Here is a 20,017-nt window from a genome sequence, read left to right on the forward strand (position 1 = left end):
AAACGTGACAAGTTCCGGGACCAGAGGGAGATCTTACTATCTCGGTGTCAAGCGCAAAATAACACTGCGTGTGTGCGGCCCAGAGCATCACATGGTTCAGGGCTGCGGCAGTTATGTCACCTGGGACCTGTGTCGCACTACCTGGAGGTCATGGTGCTGACAGCCTATCTATAAGACATAAAAGACACCAGAAAAAACACATTACAAATGTAATAAATTAAAACACGTGACGAAAAACATGTCTATAAAATGCAAAGAAAAAGGCTTAAAACTCATGAGGTTTATTTAGAAGGAAAAAAAATATATATATATATATATGAAAAAAAATAGTGTGTAGGAAGCCTCAGGCCGCTTTCTCACATGGGGGACTTACTGCAGACATTTCCCAACGGAATACCCGCATGAATTCCTAAATGGTACAGATTTGACTGCGTTTTCAGTTGCGGAATTTAACCCATGTATTTCAAAGGCTGAATTCCGCAGCGCGAATCCACAGCATAAACAGACATGCTGTAGAATCAGAATCTGCAGTGGTTTCTAAAAGCGCAGACATTCTCTGCACTATGTGAAAGGCATTTTTTAAATACACTCCATATGGCTTGCACTATAAATGCTGCAGAATTTCCGCAGCAATTCTGCTAATGGAAATTCCGCAGTCGATCCTGCCCTCCAAAAAACCCCACCTCCCCACGTCGTAGCATGCTGCGAATTGCCTGCCACGAGCGGAGAATCGCAATGATTCTCCGCTCGTGGACAGGTGTCGGCACTTTCCATAGCATTGCTATGGGAAGTGTCGGCCGGCGTGATTCGCTGGCAGTTTACCGCTGGTGAAATCACTGGCGTGGACAGGGGGCCTTATTCATGAGCTGCAGGATAGCTACACCCACCCCGCCCATCCAGCCACTGATTGACAGCTGTTTGTTTATTACTGAGCACAGTGAGAGCTAGGGTGGGGTGCGTGCAGCTAGACTGCAGCTCATGAATATTGCAGGACTAGTTCTGTGTTTGGCTGCTACTAATAAAGTGAAAGTTTCTCCTAAACTACTGCACAGATACACACAGCAGACATATTACTGTAATAAGTGTGACGGGCACTACCTTATGTGCTCTCAGTGAGGGATGCAAAAACATGGCGACAGAGTCTCTTTAATTTTCTTGTGCTAGATGTCTTATAAGCAGTTTCTTCCAGATTTTGTATAACTTTGGTTCCTTCCATATGCAGTCACACGCTCTACCAGCTTCTTTTTCAACAGTCTCTGTATGGCTGCCCTCACAGGATCGTATGATTGCATATTATGTGTGTATTTTGCGCGCATAATAGGCTGTCTGCAGATGGCTGGGTCGGATCCCGCTGCAAAAATTCTCGCAGTGGGATGCGGACCCATGCCGCTGCAGAGACCTGCGGCTCCCGGCGTCTCCTCTTCTCTGTGATGTGCCAGCTGCCGCCTAGCCGGCGCATGCACAGAGCGGAGCCGGCGGGTCTCTGTTGACCTTTCTGTGCGGGCCTCTGCGATACCCGCACAGAAATAGAACGAGCTGCGATTTGTTTTCCGCGTGTGTTTTCACCCGGACAAATCGCAGCTGTGTGCATAGTATTGCGTGCATACATGCAATTCTATGGCAGCGGGCACGGATGGAAATTCTGCGGGAAATCCCGCAGCGGAATTTCCGCCCGTGTGCAGGGGACCATACATAGTAGTAATCGGCCATACACTTACATTGTGCCACTAACACCAATATACGAGCAAAAAAAACTGGTGTGTATTAGACACGCATACAAGCCACGATAGTGCATGGTGATTGCACATTGTCATTGCGTACTTACTGTTTGCCGTGTGCATTTCTCTCATAGGCGGCAAGCAGCAAATTATGGCCATATGAGCCCAGCCTATATCTTAGGGCTCATTCCCACGGGCATAGGTGTAAAACGCTGCGTAGGGTCAGGCAGCGTTTTACCACCCTGGGAACCGGCGTTGAGCCAGCTAACGCTGTAAATGGCAGCGATAGTACACTGCGCATGACAGTGAATCTTACGCATGTTATAGTAAAATGTCAGCAAAAGGTCCGCGCTCAGCATGGAGTAAAAGCAGTAAACAGCACCGTTCTCAAGGTAAGACTGCGTTCCACAACGTATAATAAACGGAATGCTTTATTTTGGCGACGCGTTTCGGTGCAGTAAACAGCACCTTTCTCAAGGTATGGCTTGAGAACGGTGCTGTTTACTGCACCGAAACGCGTTGCCAAAATAAAGCATTCCGTTTATTATACGTTGTGGAACGCAGTCTTACATTCCGTGGAAGACACTCATAGGAGGGGGCTTATGTACATCATAACCCCCTCCTTCCCAAGTAAGTGTCATAACAAATCACACTGTGTGTGATGTTCACGCACTAGTTTTCCTTACTTTTACTCCATGCTGAGCGCGGACCTTTTTCTGACATTTTACTATTTGTTGTATCTGGGGGAGTTCTGACCTCAGACCCCCCGGCTTGTATCTGCAGCTCTCCTTTTACCCAGAGGATTGGAGTACTGAGGAAAAGGATTCATCCGAGTCACTGGATATATTCTTTCATTCCTGGATTACATTTACCTGTGGCGCTCTCTACAGTTTACGCACGTTGTCATGCACAATGTAACTTGTTTCTTTTTTTTTAATTCCCCGTTCTGTCTCATAGTGGCATTGCTGTTTCACCCATACTCAATGTATTGCGTATGGACAGCGTTACATACCCTACCCATAGAGAACAATAGGGCTGTTCATGTGTGATATGTGGTGAAATAGAGCATGCTGCGATCTTTTATGTACATATCTATGAGCAATGAATACACACTAATGTGAATGGATCTATGAAAAGCAATGTACTTTCATTAACTCCATTCAGTACGTATACCGGCCGTGTGAATGAGCCCTTAGGCCTCATGTCCACAGGCACACATGGTTTCCAAGTGTGGAATCCTGCAGCAATCTCCACCGGCCCACAGCCATGAGGCCAAAAATTACATTTACTCACCTATCCGGACGCTACGGGGCTCTCCATTGCGACCGGATCTTCTTCAGTGGCGTGCCGCACGCATGCGCTGTGCTCAATTTTTTAAAAATTTATCTCCTGCTCTCCCGCGGATCCGCAGCACAGCCACAATGACAGCTGTGGCTGCGCCGCAGATATGACGGCTTCCATTGACTTTAATGGAAGTCGTCCCTACGGGATCTGGAGAAAAATGGAGCATGCTGCGATTTCTTTCCGCATGTATGATCCGCAGGCCGGGAAAAAAAATCACATCCGCATGCATTAAATTGCCCTGCATATGCTAATGCATCCCTATGAGCTTCTAGATTTGTGGAACTCCTGCACAGGAGATACTCATGGATTTTATAATTATAATCCACCCGTGGACATTGGGCCTTATACTATGTATTTTGATTAATTTTTGTAACCCAATTATTCCATCCCTTGTACCTGTTACTACCGTGTTTACCTGAAAATAAGACCCTGTCTTATATTATGTTTTGCCCCAAAAGAGACACTGGGTCTTATTTTGGGGGGGGGGGGGTCTTTTTTATACTTACCTAGCAGGCTTGGTCCAGGTACCTCCCACTGCTCTCCAGAGCTCCAACACGCTGAGCCACGGCATTGATTGGCCAATTCACAAATCCCACCTCCACAACGCGATGGCTATAATTGTTTTTTTGAACGTTGCTCAGCCAATTAATGCAACGCTCGAAAAACATAATCAGAGCCATCACTTCCTGTAGGTAGGATTTATGAGTCCCATAACCAGGAAGTGATCCTCTGTGGGCGAACGAGGACTGCAGGGCGCATGGCAGAGCTCCGGAGAGCAGCGGGAGGAACCGGACCCAACCTTCTACGTAAGTATTCCTTTTTTTTTTTTTCTATGTAATGCAGCTGGGGCTTATTTTCAGGGTAGGGCTTATATTCCAAGCCTCCTCGAAAAATATGGGCAGGGCTTATTTTCAGGTTAGGTCTTATTTTCGGGAAAATGGGGTATGACTGCCATAAGACAGCATTCTTTTTTATTATATATTGTATAAACAATCTCTTTGGACAGTTACAATCTCTTTAATATGTGTCTGCTGGCATGCCTCAACCCTAATGTTGCAATCTCCTATGTACACCATTCACATATCTCACCCAATGGATTACATACACCTAGCACGATCTAACCATGATATTGCAGTTCCCTATGTCTCCTATTATATACTGCATACAGTCCATATCTCCCCCTCTGTATTACATACATCTGCTTCAATGCTCCAGTCCTGGTATTGTTGTCGCCGATATCTCCCCCATCTGCATTACATACACCTCTTGGCATGCTCCATCCTTGGTATTATGCAGCCTACTATGTCTCCTATTATATACAGGGTTATTACAAATTATTTGAAACACCCATGACTCACGTTTACTGACACTCAGATACATAACTTTGATATCAATGGAAACTGAAACTCAAACATTTTCATTTTCAAAACTGTCTAATAAGACTGTTCTTGTTGCCCATAGCAACCAATCACAACACCACTTTCACTTAAACTGCTGAGGGAGAATGAAAGCTGCGCTGTGATTGGTTACTATAGGCAACAAGGACAGTCTTATTGTTAGACAGTTTTGCTAAATGAGGCCCAAACAATCTTATTTTGCTATAGTCATCGCTAGGGAGATATGAGAAAAAATGGCTGCAAACAAAGACAAAGTGTTTTGTGTCCTTGATTTTCACATCTACCAGTTTGTTGTTAGTGTGCAACATCATTCTCAAACAAAGTTTGGTGAAGATCCACCCAGCGGGGGCACAACTCGTACGAGGTACTCCAATTTTAGGGGAAAAGGTTGCATCTGTAAGTGAAAATCATCCGTGCGCCCATCAGTAAGCGTGGAAACAGCGGAGCGCGTCTGTGCAAGTGTCACACAAAGTCCTCAGAGATCTACCATCGGGGCAAGCGGAAAACTGGACACCCACAGCCGACTGCGTGGAAGATTCTGCGCAAATGTTTGCAATATTATCCCTACTGACTGCAATTGTTACCGGCCCTGAAACCGGACAACAAAGCGCGGTGACGGTCTTTCATGACTCTTTAGTGATGAAACCGTCTTCCACCTTTCTGGCACAGTTACCAAACGTAATGTCAGAATCTGCGGGAGGGAAACCCATCTGTCTACGTGGACCATATGTACGACTCCTGCAACATGAATGTGTTTTGTGCAATGACCTGTAGGAGAGTGTATGGACCCTTCCTTTTTTTTCTTTTTCCATGAGGAAATAATCCTGGAGATTTCATACCTGGACGCTACAGATATGGCTTCTGCTGCAGCTGGAACAGGAAATCCCTTTTCCATCTGCCAACAGGACAGCCCCCACACCCCCTATTTTCATAATTAAATCGGAAGTCAGCTCAGTAGGCGACTACTAAACTGATGCATTGGCCGTGCAGGTCATGATGATAGTGAACTTCTTCTTTATCTTCCAAGTTCCCTGGGCCTTACATCTTGTGATTTTTTTCTCTGGGGAGTGTTAGAGTCTACATACCACCCACCATGCATGATCTGCAAGGACGTATCACAGAATCCATTGCATCAGTCCGTCGTGGTATACTACAACGTGTACGGCAGGAACATGACTACAGGCTCCATGTATGTTGAGTGACAAAGGAGCTCACATTGAACACCTCTGATGTGGAAAACATGTTTGATGTTGTACAACAAAATATTTTGAGTTTCTGTTTCCATTTATATCAAATTTATCTGAGTGTCATTAAACGCTAGTTATGGATTTTTCAAATTGGCCAGATTATTGTAATAGCCCTGTACATATAATTTACCAATCTCCCCTTCTGTAATACATACCCCTACTACCAGACCACAGACCTGGCATTCCAGAACCGTATATATGCCCCTATGTATTATATACAACTGCTCATAATATAGTCTCTCAGATTGTCGTCTACAATATTTCTTTATATTACATCCACCTGCTGCCAGGCTTCAGTCCTAGTATTGTAATATACTATATTCCCCTGTATTACATCCACCTGCTGCCAGAATCCAGCCCTGTGAATGAAGTAATAAAAATTAAAAAACTGGGAGTAAGGCCCAATGTACACAGGTGGATCTGATTTGCAGAATCCGTGCAGGTTGCCCGCACGGAAAGTCCGCTAATCAAGCCGCCCATAGGGATACATGGGCGTCCGCAAGTGAAATAATGCATGTGGATTTGATTTGCGGACCTTTTGGTCCAGAAAAAAAATGCAGCATGCTCCATTTCACTGGAAGTCAATGGAAGCCGTCTGATCCGCAGCCTAGGCGCAATTGAATTGCGGACGGGCCGCGGATTCCACGAGAAAGCAGGAGTTTAAAAAAAACCAGACTCCTGGTATTGTTATCTACTGTATCCCACTATATTACATCTAGATGCTGTCAGGTGCCAGCCCTGGTATTATAGGTTACTATATTCCCCTACATTACATCCACCTGCTGCCAGGCTCTGGCCCTGATATTGCAGTCTACTAAAGTCCCCTATAATGCATCCACCTGGTGCTAGGCTTCAGCCTCTGGTATTGTAATGTACTATATACCCCAATGTTACATCCAACTGTTGCCAGTCTCCAGCTCTGGTACTGTAATCTACTATATCCCCCTATATTACATCTACAGGCTGCCATGCTCCAGCCCTGGTATTGTAATCTACTATATCCCCCTATATTACATCTACATGCTGCTAGGCTCCAGCCCTGGTATTGCAGTCTACTTTTCCCCTCTATATTATATCTACCTGCTGCCAATCTCCAGCCCGGGCATTTTAGACTGCTATAGTACATCCACCTGCTGCCAGGCTCTAGCTCTGGTATTGTAATCTGCTATAGTCCCCTATACTACATCCACCTTCTGCCAATCTCCAGCCCTGGTATTGTAGTCTGCTATAGTACATCCACCTGCTGCCAGCCTCCAGCTCTGGTATTGTAATCTGCTATATCCCCTTATATTACATCCTGGTATTGCAGTCTTCTATAGTCCCCTATATTGCATCCACCTGCTGCTAGGCACAAGCCCTGCTATTGCAATCTACTATATACCCCTATGTTACATTCACAAACTGCCAAGCTCCAGCCCTGGCATTGCAGTCTCCTATAATACATCCACCTGCTGCCATGCACCAGCCCTAGTATTGTCATCTACTATATACCCCTATATTACATCCACATGCTGCCAGGCTCTAGCCCTGGCATTGCAGTCTCCTATAAGACATCCACCTGCTGCCATGCTCCAGCCCTGGTATTGTCATCTACTATATACGGCTACAGTACATCCACCTGCTGCCAGGCTCCAGCGCTGATATTGTCATCTACTAAATACCTCTATGTTACATCCACCTGCTGCCAGGCTCCAGCCCTGGCATTGCAGTCTCCTATAGTACATCCACCTGCTGCCAGGCTCCAGCCCTGGTATTGCAGTCTCCTATAGTACATCCACCTGCTGCCAGGCTCCAGCCCTGGCATTGCAGTCTCCTATAGTACATCCACCTGCTGCCAGGCTCCAGCCCTGGTATTGCAGTGTATAAACTGGCTGCCAGTCACACGCAGCTCCCACTCAGTGCTCCATGCGGTTCTCCCTCGGTGCAGACTTCTCCTCCCTCCCTGCCTTGTGTCCCCGCTACCAGGCTGGCTGTTGCGCTACACTATGCCGCCTCCATGTCTCCCCGTCGGCCGTGCTCTCCCCTGATTCCTGCAGTCTCCCTGTACTCCATGCAGTCTGTGCTCTCTCTCACCCCCCTCTCTCTCTCCCCCTCTCTCTATTAGATGCAGTCTCTCCGCTCCTCCCCCTCTCCTGCTCATGTTGTGTCTCCGGTTCCTGAGCTCCCGGAGCGGACCGGACCCCCCTCACCCAGCCCCCCCAAGGGGCCCCCGAGGGATCTCGGGGCTCCCCGCACTCTCCGCTCCTCTCCCGGGGGAGACCCCAAGACCCCGGAGCCAGTGGAACAGTCCCCTCCGAGAAGGAGAAGCCCCATCACCAGGGACAGACACCCCGACATCAGCAGAGACTCCCCAGACTGCTGGGAGAGCGGAGAAGAGGAGCCCGGCTTCGGGGAGACCGCGGAGAACGGAGAGCACGGAGCCGCCGGCACGCCAACATTCCGCTCCTCCATTGACATTGATCCCCCGAGTGGCGGCAGAGACACCCCGAATCCAGACAGCGACAACCCTACGGGAGACACCCCGACCAGTAACTCCCCTACAAGTCCCAGAAGAGACTCGGTGGAGCACGTTGCACGAGACCCCCCGGGCAGAGGAAGAGACCCCACCGCAAGAGGCAGAGACCCCCCTGGCTCAGACAGAGACCCACCCGGCCGGCGGATGGAAGAGACATCGGGGAACGCGGTGATCATCAGGATCGGAATCCCGGACCTGCAGCAAACGGTGAGCGCAACCGATCGGGATGTATGATTGCATGCATGTATGTATGCAGGTATGTGTATGTATGTATGCAGGTATGTATGAATGTATGCATGCATGTGTATATGTCTGTCTGTATGCATGCATGTGTATGTATGTAGGTATGTATGAATGTATGCATGCATGTGTATATATCTGTATGCATGCATGTGTATGTAAGTATGTATGCAGGTATGTATGTATGTGCTGATGTCAGACCTTATGCTTGCTGCCTCCATGTCTGTGCACCAGTGCTTAACCCTGTGGTCTGTACTGTATCCATAGAACACAGTATACAGAATATGTGACATGTAGTGTACATACACCTGTATACATACCTACATCTATATCTATCTATCTATCTATCTATCTATCTATCTATCTATCTATCTATCTATCTATCTATCTATCTATCTATCTATCCATCTATCCATCTATCCATCCATTCTGTATGCCCCTCTCTAGGGTACAGTATCAAATAGATGCAGTGGTACAGTGGGTGTAGGGAGTTTGCAGGCTTGTCCTCAGTGAATGGCAAGTGCAGTAGTTGGCAGAAGCTAGCCAAGTTCAGTAGTAGATGGCAGAGCTGTGCCAAGAAGGGGGCTAGTGCAGTAGAGATGCCTGCCAGACCATTACACACATCCACTATCTATATAGCAATGCTCACTGTGCTGGAGATGGCACCAGCCTCATACATGGCATGGAGAACTGTGAATGGTGCTGCTTGTGTCAGTCTGTGTCTTAGAAAGCTAAGGTGCTGGTAATGTCTGTAGTCTGCTCATCCATTGTGCCCTGCTTCTTGCAGTAGATTGCTGCATAGCTGGAATGAAGAAGCTGCCATAGTAGTCTGCTGTACTTCACTGGTATACTGTAATGCTTGTCATTGACCAATATCTGGATGGCCTGGAGTAGACATGACTGCTATGTATGTATGTGGTGCATGTAGGTGCTAGTGGTGGGGCTTTTTCATGGTAGCTGCATATAGGATGCAATTTCATTACCAAAGCTGCATATAGATGTAGAACCTGTGTTGCCATAGATGGCGGTACTTGAAGTAGGAGCAGAAATGCTTCACTGTTAATCTGTATGTAGATGGCAGTGCTTGACATAAGACAATGCCAGGATTTCAGCATGATACAGTCATGATGCTGTAGATGGCAGTGCTTCACCATGGTACCATGGACAGCAGCAGTACAATCCAGCACTATAGATGGCAGTGTTTCAGTGTGATGATATTCTACATAGCAGGTCCACCTGAAATTGAAATTCATGCTGCATGATCCGCAACATGAGCTGGATTAATGTGATAGTGTGAATGTAACCTGGGGGCAAAACCTAAAAGAAGTGTTGGTACCATCTAGTAAGACTTGTCTTCATCAAGGTGTTATGAGTTCTGTTCTTGCAGGATCCTTAACTGATATGACAGCTCTGTTTGAATCCATCTTGCAATGGATCCTAATGGATCCCACGGACTCATTACGGGTCTGTCAGGTTTCCATAAATGCACTGGACATAATAGCACATCACTTTACAGTATTTTGCACATCAGGGGCAAATGAAATGTGACAGAATGGAAACATGACGCTAGTGGGAATGGAGCGGAACAGTCTACGAGGCTAAACTGCTCATGTGGTGTCTACAGTAGAAGTTGTCATTCTTTCCACCCACAAGAAAGCAGAGTTCTTCTAGTTCCGGAAGACCCAAGTCTGAATTCTTTGGCTTGGGCCTCACACACACTGACACATTGTGTAGAATGGATCTGTAGTGTAGCGCCTTTTGGCCACTTTGACATAAAAACACAGGCAAAAGTTTTGTGCTTCTATTAGAGAAAAGTGTCCCTTGGATCTGCTGCACAAAACTTACAGCATCATGATCACTTGTCCGTAGTACAGGTGTAAAACTGCACCTGTAATATGCTTGTGTGAAGGTGTCTTTAACTATGGAATAGCTATATAGCTATACTACACTATCCCCATTGCCTGGATATCTTGCTTCTATGTGCAGATTCTACTACATACATGTATTACATAGGCATATTTACAGGCATGTAATTTATAATACTGTTTATTTAAATAGGTACTGCACTTTGAACAAACTTGTACTTATGTCATAACTAGCAAAAGTGCAAATCACTTTATTTACCTTAAATTACATTTTTGTGCTGAAAAATCCCTCTAAAGTGCTGGCCACTAGGGGTCTCACTTCTTTCTAACTTGCTGTCCACTGCCTGTTGTTGTATGAAGTCCATCTCTAGTAACAGAGATGGAGCACAAGAAGTTGAGGGGGGTGTTGTCTCATGCTGCCTATTGAAGTTTATGAAATGTATAGCGGTGGAAGCAACATCTGCAAAAAGAGAGAAGCAGAGAAATTCACATAGACATGCTCATGCAGCTAATAGTAAGGGAAATCACAGCTATCCTGCTCATCCTGGCTATACAGTGTCCTCCATGCTGCTATTACTTATGAGGGCTTAGTCATACGGGCGCATCGGCACCCGTGTTACTGCAGGAAGAAGACAGCCGCACTTCAGGACAGACGTCTCTCTGCAGCGCCGGAAGATAGAACATGTGACTGGCTTCATTGCCGGTCATGTGTTCTGTCTTCGGCGCTGCGGGGAGTCATCCGTCCTGAAGTACGGCTGTCTTCTTCCTGTAGTAAGGGCTCAGTCACACGGGCGCATCAGTGCCTGTGAACAGGCGCCGAAGCGCCCGTGTGACTAAGCCCTGAGGGTGTGCTACAGAGGAATGGAGAAGAAGAGTTCCTGCTCTGCTGTGAATGCTCTGTATGCAGACATGCCAATAGTCTTCACCCACCTCAGGTATAACAGAGAGCCTGCAGAGGGGAGAAATGCTGGTAAATGCAGAATACAAGTCATATAATGGCAAGATATAACGTTATTCCTTGAGTACACGCACAACAGCTTAGGCCGGGCTCATATGAGTACATTGATTTTCAATGATCCATTCACACTTGCGTATATTCATTGTGTATAATATGCACGCAAAAAAGAACACAGCATGTTCTATCTTACCACGTATTACGCGCGATAGAGCACTATTGGGCGCGTAGTAAATGCTGTACATACACAATTACATTGCGTACGTGCAGTGTTTATACGCAACGTCACTAAGCGCCAGAGTGGGGAATTAAGAAAAAAAAAGATAAAGTTAGACTGCGCATGACAGTGAGATATGCTGTCATGGGCAGTGAAAAATCACTGTCATAGGTGGCGATACGCCGGCTCACACAGTGGCAAAACGCTGCGTTATACACACAGCATTTTACAACATGCTCGTGTGAGCCCAGCCTTGTTTTAAAAAAATCATTTGAGAGCATTGGCACACTTTAAGGACGGCTGCACACAGGCGTTAGCGCATATATGCTCGCTATCGTTTGACGTATATGCGTTATGCAGGCCGCACGATCGAAGGTTATTGCGCCCATATCTGCGCATTTTACTGTACTTTATTGTGCTGCAGGGACTTAGTAAGCAGGTCAGCTGACTTGGTAGGCCCAGGTGTTCTTGAGTAGGCGGGGCAGCCTACTTAGTAAGCAGGTCAGCTGACTTAGTAGGCCCACGTGTTCTTGAGTAGGCGGGGCAGCCTACTTAGTAAGCAGGTCAGCTGACTTGGTAGGCCCACGTGTTCTTGAGTAGATGGGGCAGCCTACTTAGTAAGCAGGTCAGCTGACTTGGTAGGCCCAGGTGTTCTTGAGTAGATGGGGCAGCCTACTTAGTAAGCAGGTCAGCTGACTTGGTAGGCCCAGGTGTTCTTGAGTAGGCGGGGCAGCTTACTTAGTAAGCGGGTCAGCTGACTTAGTAGGCCCAGGTGTTCTCGTTTAAGTCCGCGAAATACGGGGCTCTGTGCGCAATTGCACACCAAAATAGAGCATATCACATTTTTTTCCCCGGAAAAGAAAGACGTGAAGAAACCCATTTAATTCAGTGGGTTCTATGTGCTGCACATTCTGCGCACAGATTTTGCGGCTGCAAATGCGCACATGAATGTGCCCATGTGAGGCCGCCCTAAGGAATTTATCCTTCTTAGTGTTATGTGACATATCCTACTGTTACCAATAGCTGGTCTTGCACTCTGTTCACATCTGTATTATCTGTATCGTGAACCCCAATCATTTTTGGTGGCATCTATTGGGGTTCTGTTATGGTGTCCATTATTTTGAGGTTAATAATAGTACTGCAGATGTGAACATAGCTGTATATATGTCTCCATTCTGTACTGAAATGATTGGATTCTACAAAATATTAATTTTTTTCAGTACTCTCATCAGTTTCACTTCACGGTTTCCATAATCCATATTCACTTCATTCGATAGCAAGCATTAGTTCATAGCCTGCTCTCAATATGATGTGTCATATTACACTACAGTGTGATAAACCCCTTTAATTGCTATGGAATTCTATTATTCTAAAAGAAAGGAAGATGTGATGACCCTAGGCTGCTTCTTTGTGACTACTTACGAGGTCTCCTTTCATATTCACCTTTGGTCCAATAATCAAGAGTCAAATACCTGCCTCCTGCGCTCCTGCCTACCTGCTCCGTCACTCCTCCTTTTCCTCCCTTCACTGTGTACTCAACCCAAAGTCAGTTCACAGTCACCATGTTCCTCCTTCTCCCCTGTCCCCTCATATCTCCATCTATCCTTACTCCACACAGCTTCTTTGTCACCCCTACACTATTTCCACAGTTTCCCGTTTTACTTTATTTTCCGTCACGAAGGTTTGCTGCCATCTCCTATCTCCACACTCTCTCATGTCATTTCCTGCCTTCATATATCTGCCTTGTCACCTTCTAACTCTACAATCTCCCCGTCACTTCCTTCCTCCACACAGTTTATTTGACAACTCCTTCCTCTACAGACTACCTGACACTTCCTTACTCCATACAGTACACTTGTTACATTCCTCTTCTACATACAACATGACACTTCCTTCCTCCACACAATGTGTAACCTTCTTCCTGTACCGACTCCGTGTCACTTACTTCTTTCACACACTTGCTTGTCACCTTGTTAATCTGCAGACCACCTGTCACTTTCCACAAAGCTTACTTATCACATTTTATCTCTGCAGACTTCCCATCTCTCCCTTACTTCAACAGCTTACTTTTCACCTTCTTTCTCTGTAGACCACCTGTCACTTCCTGGCTCCACACAGCTTACCCGAGAGCTCTTTCCTCTACAGAGCTTATTTGTCACCTTGTACCTCTACAGACTATCTGACACTTTCTTGCTCCACATAGCTTGCTGTTCCACCTTTTCCTCTTTGGAGCACCTGTTCCCTTTTTTCTCTACAGTTCTACAAAGCTTACTTGTCACCTCCTTCCTCTATAGTCTGCCCTGTCACTTCCGTCCTCCACACAGATTACTTGTCATCTCTTTGTTGCTTCATTACTCCATACAGTACATTTGTTACATTCTTCTACAAACAACCTGTCACTTCCTTCCTCCACACAGTTTACTTCCCACCTTCTTTCTCTACAGACTATCTGACACTTCCTTTCTCTACACAGATTACTTGTCACATTCTTTTCCCTTAGTTTCCCTTGTTACTTCCATCGTCCACTAAATTTACTTATCCCCTTCGCTTTCTGCAGACTATCTTTCACTTCCTTACTCCACATAGCTTACTTACCACCTTTTTTTGTATGGGCAACCTATCACTTCCTTCCTCTACACACTTCATTGCCACCTTCTCCCTCCATAGAACACCTGTCACTTTTTCCCATCACGCAGCTTCCTTTTCACCTTCTTCCTTTGCAGAACACCTGTCACTTCCTTCTTCTTCTGTCTCCCATCACTGCCTACTTCATGCAGTTTACTTGTCACCTTCCTCTACAGACTATCTGTTACTACCTTTCTCTACACAGCTTATTTGTCACCTCCTTCTATCACAATCTCCCAGGTTACTTCCTTCCTCCACACAGCTTATTTACCACCTTTTACCTCTGCAGACTCCTTGTCACTTCCTTCCTCACTTGTCGGCTCCGTTCTCTGCAGCTTTTCCTGTCACTTTCTAAAAATAGTTTTCTTGTCACCTCTTTTGACCCCAAACTCCGTTACTTCCTTCATCCACCTGTCTTATTTGTCTCCTTCTTCTGTAGTTTCCTGTGTCACTTCCTTCTCCCACCTAGTTTCCTTTTACTTATTTCACAACCTTGTTGTTGATTCAGGGACTATTACGATTGCCAGATTGGAGTCAGGAAGGAATTGTTTTACCTTTAAATGGGGAAAATTGGCTTCTACTTCTGGATCAACATTGGGGGTTATTAGGCTGAACTGGATGGACATATGTCTTTTTTCGGGCCTTACATACTATGTTACTATGACCTTCCCTACTATCCTATTCTGTACACAGCCTTTCTAATCTTACTCCCCTTACTGTACCTCCATTGTCACCTCTTTATACCTCTTCCTTGCTATGCACATGGCTTTCATTGTCCACCTACATCTCAGCCTAACCAGTCCTATGTCCCTCATATCCAGTCTTCCCTGTCCTACAAAACCAGACTCCAGTATCATCAAATCCATCTGCCCTTTCTGAGTTTGACAGCAGCTACATTTAACAATAAATATTATATTGGATGTCTGGCACCCAACTGATGATTATCTTAGGGTGCTGCTACATGTGGCTGCTGCTAGTTCTCACATTTTCCCGATAATTGCAAGGCTGCACTTGCAGGTGCAGCCCAACAATTAGTGCTGAATTGCACTTGCTAGTGGCAGCCACTAGGGCACTTGTAGTCACACCCTAAGGGCAGCAACTTATTGGTAATGAAAAAACATGAGATCTAGCAGTTTGTTTACTTATTCCATCATCAATGGCAAGCATGGTGACATGTAAGCTCTGTAACTATGTCACAGTTCTGTGAGAAGTAATGCTCCCCTTATATATTTTTTTATTATTGCACTTTTATTACACTCAATAGCTACTAAACAGTTTGTAATATTACATAATAGAGCTGGGCGAACAGGTTAGGGCCTATTCTTATCAGACCTTTGCTTTATATTCAACACATGCTTGGAAAATTTCCAACATTTGCGGCAAATGAAAACCCCTGATGTATGCAACTGTATAGCATGGGTGGTACGCACCCAAAAACGTAAAATGCGTAAAGGACACTGTATTGCCATAGGTCAGGTCGATGGGAGCCTATGTATGCATTCCAATATGTGCAGCAGCTTTCACGGCTCATACACAGAGCATAGTCATAAAACAACGTGAATGTAACCGGAACAGTGGCACCAATGTGAACACAACTCTATACAGCCTGTTATATTACAACTGCATGCTTTTATGGAACATTTCTGACATGTTTATTTTAGTAAATATTTGTATTCCTAAGAAGTCTGGAGCATCTTTTCATAGAGCTTTGTGTTGCGACATTCCTATATTATTCCCGCTAGAAATATATAAATAAATTGACAACTGGGTGTTACCAGTTAGGGAGTCCTTACACGGTCTGCCATTGACCAATCAGTGCTAAGAGTGCAGGGACGCACTTTTTGACAGAAGGAATGGTAACACCAGGTTGTCAATGTATTCCTAAATTTCATGGAGGAATAGCACAATGTAAAGTTATGTGAAAAGATGCTCCAGAGTTGTTGTATTATAGGGAACCTAAATATGTATTAAAACAGACATGTGAGGAGAGGTGACAGGTCCTCTATAGGAGGGTTGGGCCAAAAACGAACCACTGTTCAGATGCCATGTTAGGGTATGTACATGGCTATATTTATAGGTGGTGCTATGCCACAGTGTCTGAATGTGCACTATACAGGGATGTCCCAAACCTTTATGATGCCTGCTGAGACAAAGTGTGAAAAGGTACAGCCTTCTTCCTCCATCCGGCAAAAAAAACACTTATTTTATAAGCATTGAAAGTGCCAATACAAAAGATACCCAGCAAATTTTTTAAGCATTGAGACTTGTCTGAGGTGGCAGAGTAATAGTGTCCCCAGTAGTGTCCCCCTTAGTGTTCCCCTTAGTGGCCTCAGTAGTACTAGTGACCTTATTTGTGGTTCCAATGGAATAGTGACCCCCATAGTGGCCCTAGCATTAATCATGGCGCAGATAGTGGCCCCAATATTAATTGTGACCCCCATAGTGGCTCCAGTATTAATAATGACCCCTATAGTGTCCCCAGTAGTAAAAGTGACTCTCATAGTGGCCCCAGTAGTAATAGTGACCCCCCTTCCCTTCTACTGGACCTCTAGCTGGGCAGCAAGCCCACAAGCATTGCACTCACTCTGACTGTAGCTCCAGTAGGGCAGCCGCCCAGGGGAAGACATCAGGGGCCACAGACTGAGTACAGTGCTGCTGCTGCCTGACCGCAGCAGTAGACAGAGTGAACGCAATGCTTGTGCTGTTACTGCCCAGCTGGCTCGCAGCTGGCAATAATTTTTTACTGGCCATATCAATAAAATAAAGAATAAATTTCAGCTGTGTAGCAACTCTACTGCCGGCCCTCTGGGGCCCTGTGGACTGCCGCCTGTTGTGTGATTAAACCCTTAATCATACTTTTGAGAATGGACATCAGGGACATTCTGAAAATATGCATATAGTGACATTCCTTATTCCCCACCCATTTATATACGATATGCCCCTCCAGCCTACAATATTTGACCAGACCCTCTAATCAAATACCGACCAGACCCCTGGATAAATACTAATGCTAAGCCTCATAAATACAGACTCTCATAACTGACTCCCACTAACTACAGACCCCAGATCAGTGTGCCCCTCAAAATAGACTCCAAAACAGTTGCTGATTCTCACATCTCCCTGTTCCTTCATTCTTCTTAAATGCGGCATCCAGGAGATTTCCCTCCTCTTCCGAGAGTCCAGGACATCTCACCTTTTTCCAGAGTTTTGCTGTCATTCCAGTGGAATTGGCAAGTATGACATTAATGTCATCCACGGTGCGCACACATGTTCACACACACTGCACATATACATACCCATACTAGACACACACTACAGTACAGTCCAATCCATCCTGTGCCCTGATACACCATATCTGCCTGTTATATGAAGCGTGGATCCCTGTATATCTGGGAGCTGCTCCTCCTCACATCTTTGCTACAAGAGGGGGGCTTCTAACCCCTGCAGTACAGGATAGAGAAACCAGAGAATGAGGGGGCCATGAACTGTTCTGTGCTGGCCTCTGATTACCAGCACATAGACAGCTGTATACTGATTTTATTGCTGTTAAATTGCTTCATGCCTAGATGGTTACCAGCAATACGATTACACAAACATAATAAACTATAAGTTGTAGTTGTAAAGTGACACACCTAACTCGTTCTGGACGCCTTAATAAGGCCTCATGTCCACGGGTGTACCGATATGCCGCGGCAGATCTCTGCCACTGGCGCCACCGGGGCGCAGGAGACAACTGATGGTTCTCTGCACTGAGTCTATCTGACAGATAGGCTCACCGTGGAGAATCGCGGCAAATCGCAGCATGCTGCAATTTGAATCCCACGAGTGGAGAATCGCTATGATTCTTCGCTCGTGGACGCCGCGGCTGTGCATTCCATAGCAACGCTATAGAAAGCTTCAGACAGCGTGATTTGCCGGCGATTTATCACGCCCACGGACATGCAGATATTTGCCCTCACATAAGTGCCTTGTTATAAATATAACCCTGGGTATATGAACATCACAGAATGGGGTAGCCCACTTTGTTCTCTCCTGTATGAGTCAGAATGGAGACACGTTCTATAAGAGCGGCACTCATTCTGGTGGACTTTGAACCATCCTTGTATTACAGGATGGTCATTCTGATGAATGACCACAATGTAATACTGTGTTTCCCCTGCAGTGGCCGCTGCTGGAGTGGTGCCAGGCTAGCTGCGGCTTCCTCAGCCAACATCAGAGTTTACATCTGTGTGTAAGTTAGAAGAATATGCCCAATGTCCACGGGGAAAATAGAATTAGTAAATCCGCGTGGGTCTCCCGCATGCGTGATCCGCTCCCATAAGGAATCATTGTGCACCCGCAGGTAATTAAATACCTGCGGATGTCTTTTTTCCCTGGCGCGCGGATCGCACACGCAGTAAAGCACCTGCAGCATGTTCCATTTTGTGCAGTTTTACCGCACGGATGGCTCCCGCGGCTTCTATTGAAGCCAATGAAAGCCGTCCGGTCCCATGGCACATCCGCAGCTGTTATTGTGCTGCGGGACCGCGGGAAAGCAGGAGTTTAAAAAAAAAAGTGTGCAGGGCATGTGCGCGGCACGCTGCTGGCATGCCGAGCACATCCGCCAGGCAGAAGAAACAAGATCACGCCGCGACGGAGAGGAGACCCGCAGCGTCCGGACAAGTAAGTATAATCTATTTCTTGGCCTCATATCTGCGGGTCAGAAGGGACCCACTGCGGGATTTTGCATTGGGAATCCGTGAGGGCCCAAATTTGCCCGTGGACATGAGGCCTAAGTAAGGCTATGGACATGATATCAGCGGAAATGAGAAAATTCTATACCAGAGCAACACAAGACCACCTTTAGGATACAGGAATCCCAGCAAGTAACAAACAGTAGTATAGTGAAAGGTAATTGCGTATGAGAAGTGATGATGATTGTTGCACAGTGAAAATGGTCCCAGAAATCCCATTTAAGGGACAGTTACTTTTTACATGGTTGATTTTGGGGGTGTAAGTACTCAGATACTCAGATTTAAGATTTGTAGTTGTAGGAGTCTTCTCCAACAGTCAGGAGTCAATAACAATGCTAGGTAGGTAGGTAGGTAGGTAGGTAGGTAGATAGATAGATACAGTGTTTCTTTGATAATAAGCCCTTGAAATATAAGCCCTCCCCTGAATAAGCCCTAGCTACACAATATGTTTAAAAAAAAACCTCTCACCTAGCAGCCGGCGTTCGCGTCCCTCGCACTTGGATGCGGCGCTGCTGCAGGCTTCCGTGTCCTCTGGCACGCCGACAGAGCAGTTTTTCCTGGTAGTGGGGCTTGAATACCCCACTTCTAGAAAGTCATTCAATGAATGGCTGTGATTGGTAATCGAGCGCTGCCTCTCAATGGCTGACACGACACTCAATTAACCAATCAGAGCATTAGCTTGCTGGAGACTGGGTATTCAAGCCCCGCTACCAGGTAGAACTGCTTTGTCGGCATGCAGGAGGACACGGAAACCTGCAGCAGCGACGGAGACCAGTATGAGGGACCCAAACGCTGGCTGCTAGGCTATTATAAGACACCCCCGAAAATAAAACACTCTTCCTCTTTTGAGGCAAAATTTAATATAAGACAGTGTCTTATTTTCGGAGAAACACGATAGATAGATAGCTAGATAGATATTGTGGGAGTGCCACACCAGAGATGGTGTTTAGGTGGCTTGAGAGCAGGTTTTCTGAGAGAGTGTCCAGCAGTAAAAGGGTCTAGCCTGCTGATTAATCAGGGGACACCTATATGGGTGTAGCTAGAGAAAATCTCCTGTGTTAGGCCGCCTGCAGACGGCTGGGTTGGATCCGGCAGCGAGAATTCTCGCTGCGGGACCCGACCCGAGCGCATGCAGAGAGCAGCGATTACTCACCTGCACCC

The 20,017-nt window shown here is 46.1% G+C and overlaps 1 protein-coding gene across 4 annotated transcripts in view; it reads left to right on the forward strand.

Annotated features, from left to right (window-relative positions):
• The window catches only part of SHANK3 (SH3 and multiple ankyrin repeat domains 3), a 412,785-nt gene that overhangs the window by 103,390 nt on the left and 289,378 nt on the right, over nt 1-20,017 (forward strand). For all 4 annotated transcript variants that reach the window (XM_066592225.1, XM_066592227.1, XM_066592226.1 and 1 more), the window contains one exon: nt 7,811-8,428. In XM_066592225.1, the coding sequence (XP_066448322.1) occupies nt 7,811-8,428 (618 nt within the window). The remainder of the gene's footprint in view (nt 1-7,810; nt 8,429-20,017) is intronic.

This window comes from Eleutherodactylus coqui, chromosome 2, assembly GCF_035609145.1.
Source record: "Eleutherodactylus coqui strain aEleCoq1 chromosome 2, aEleCoq1.hap1, whole genome shotgun sequence".
Taxonomy (NCBI): Eukaryota; Metazoa; Chordata; class Amphibia; order Anura; family Eleutherodactylidae; genus Eleutherodactylus; species Eleutherodactylus coqui.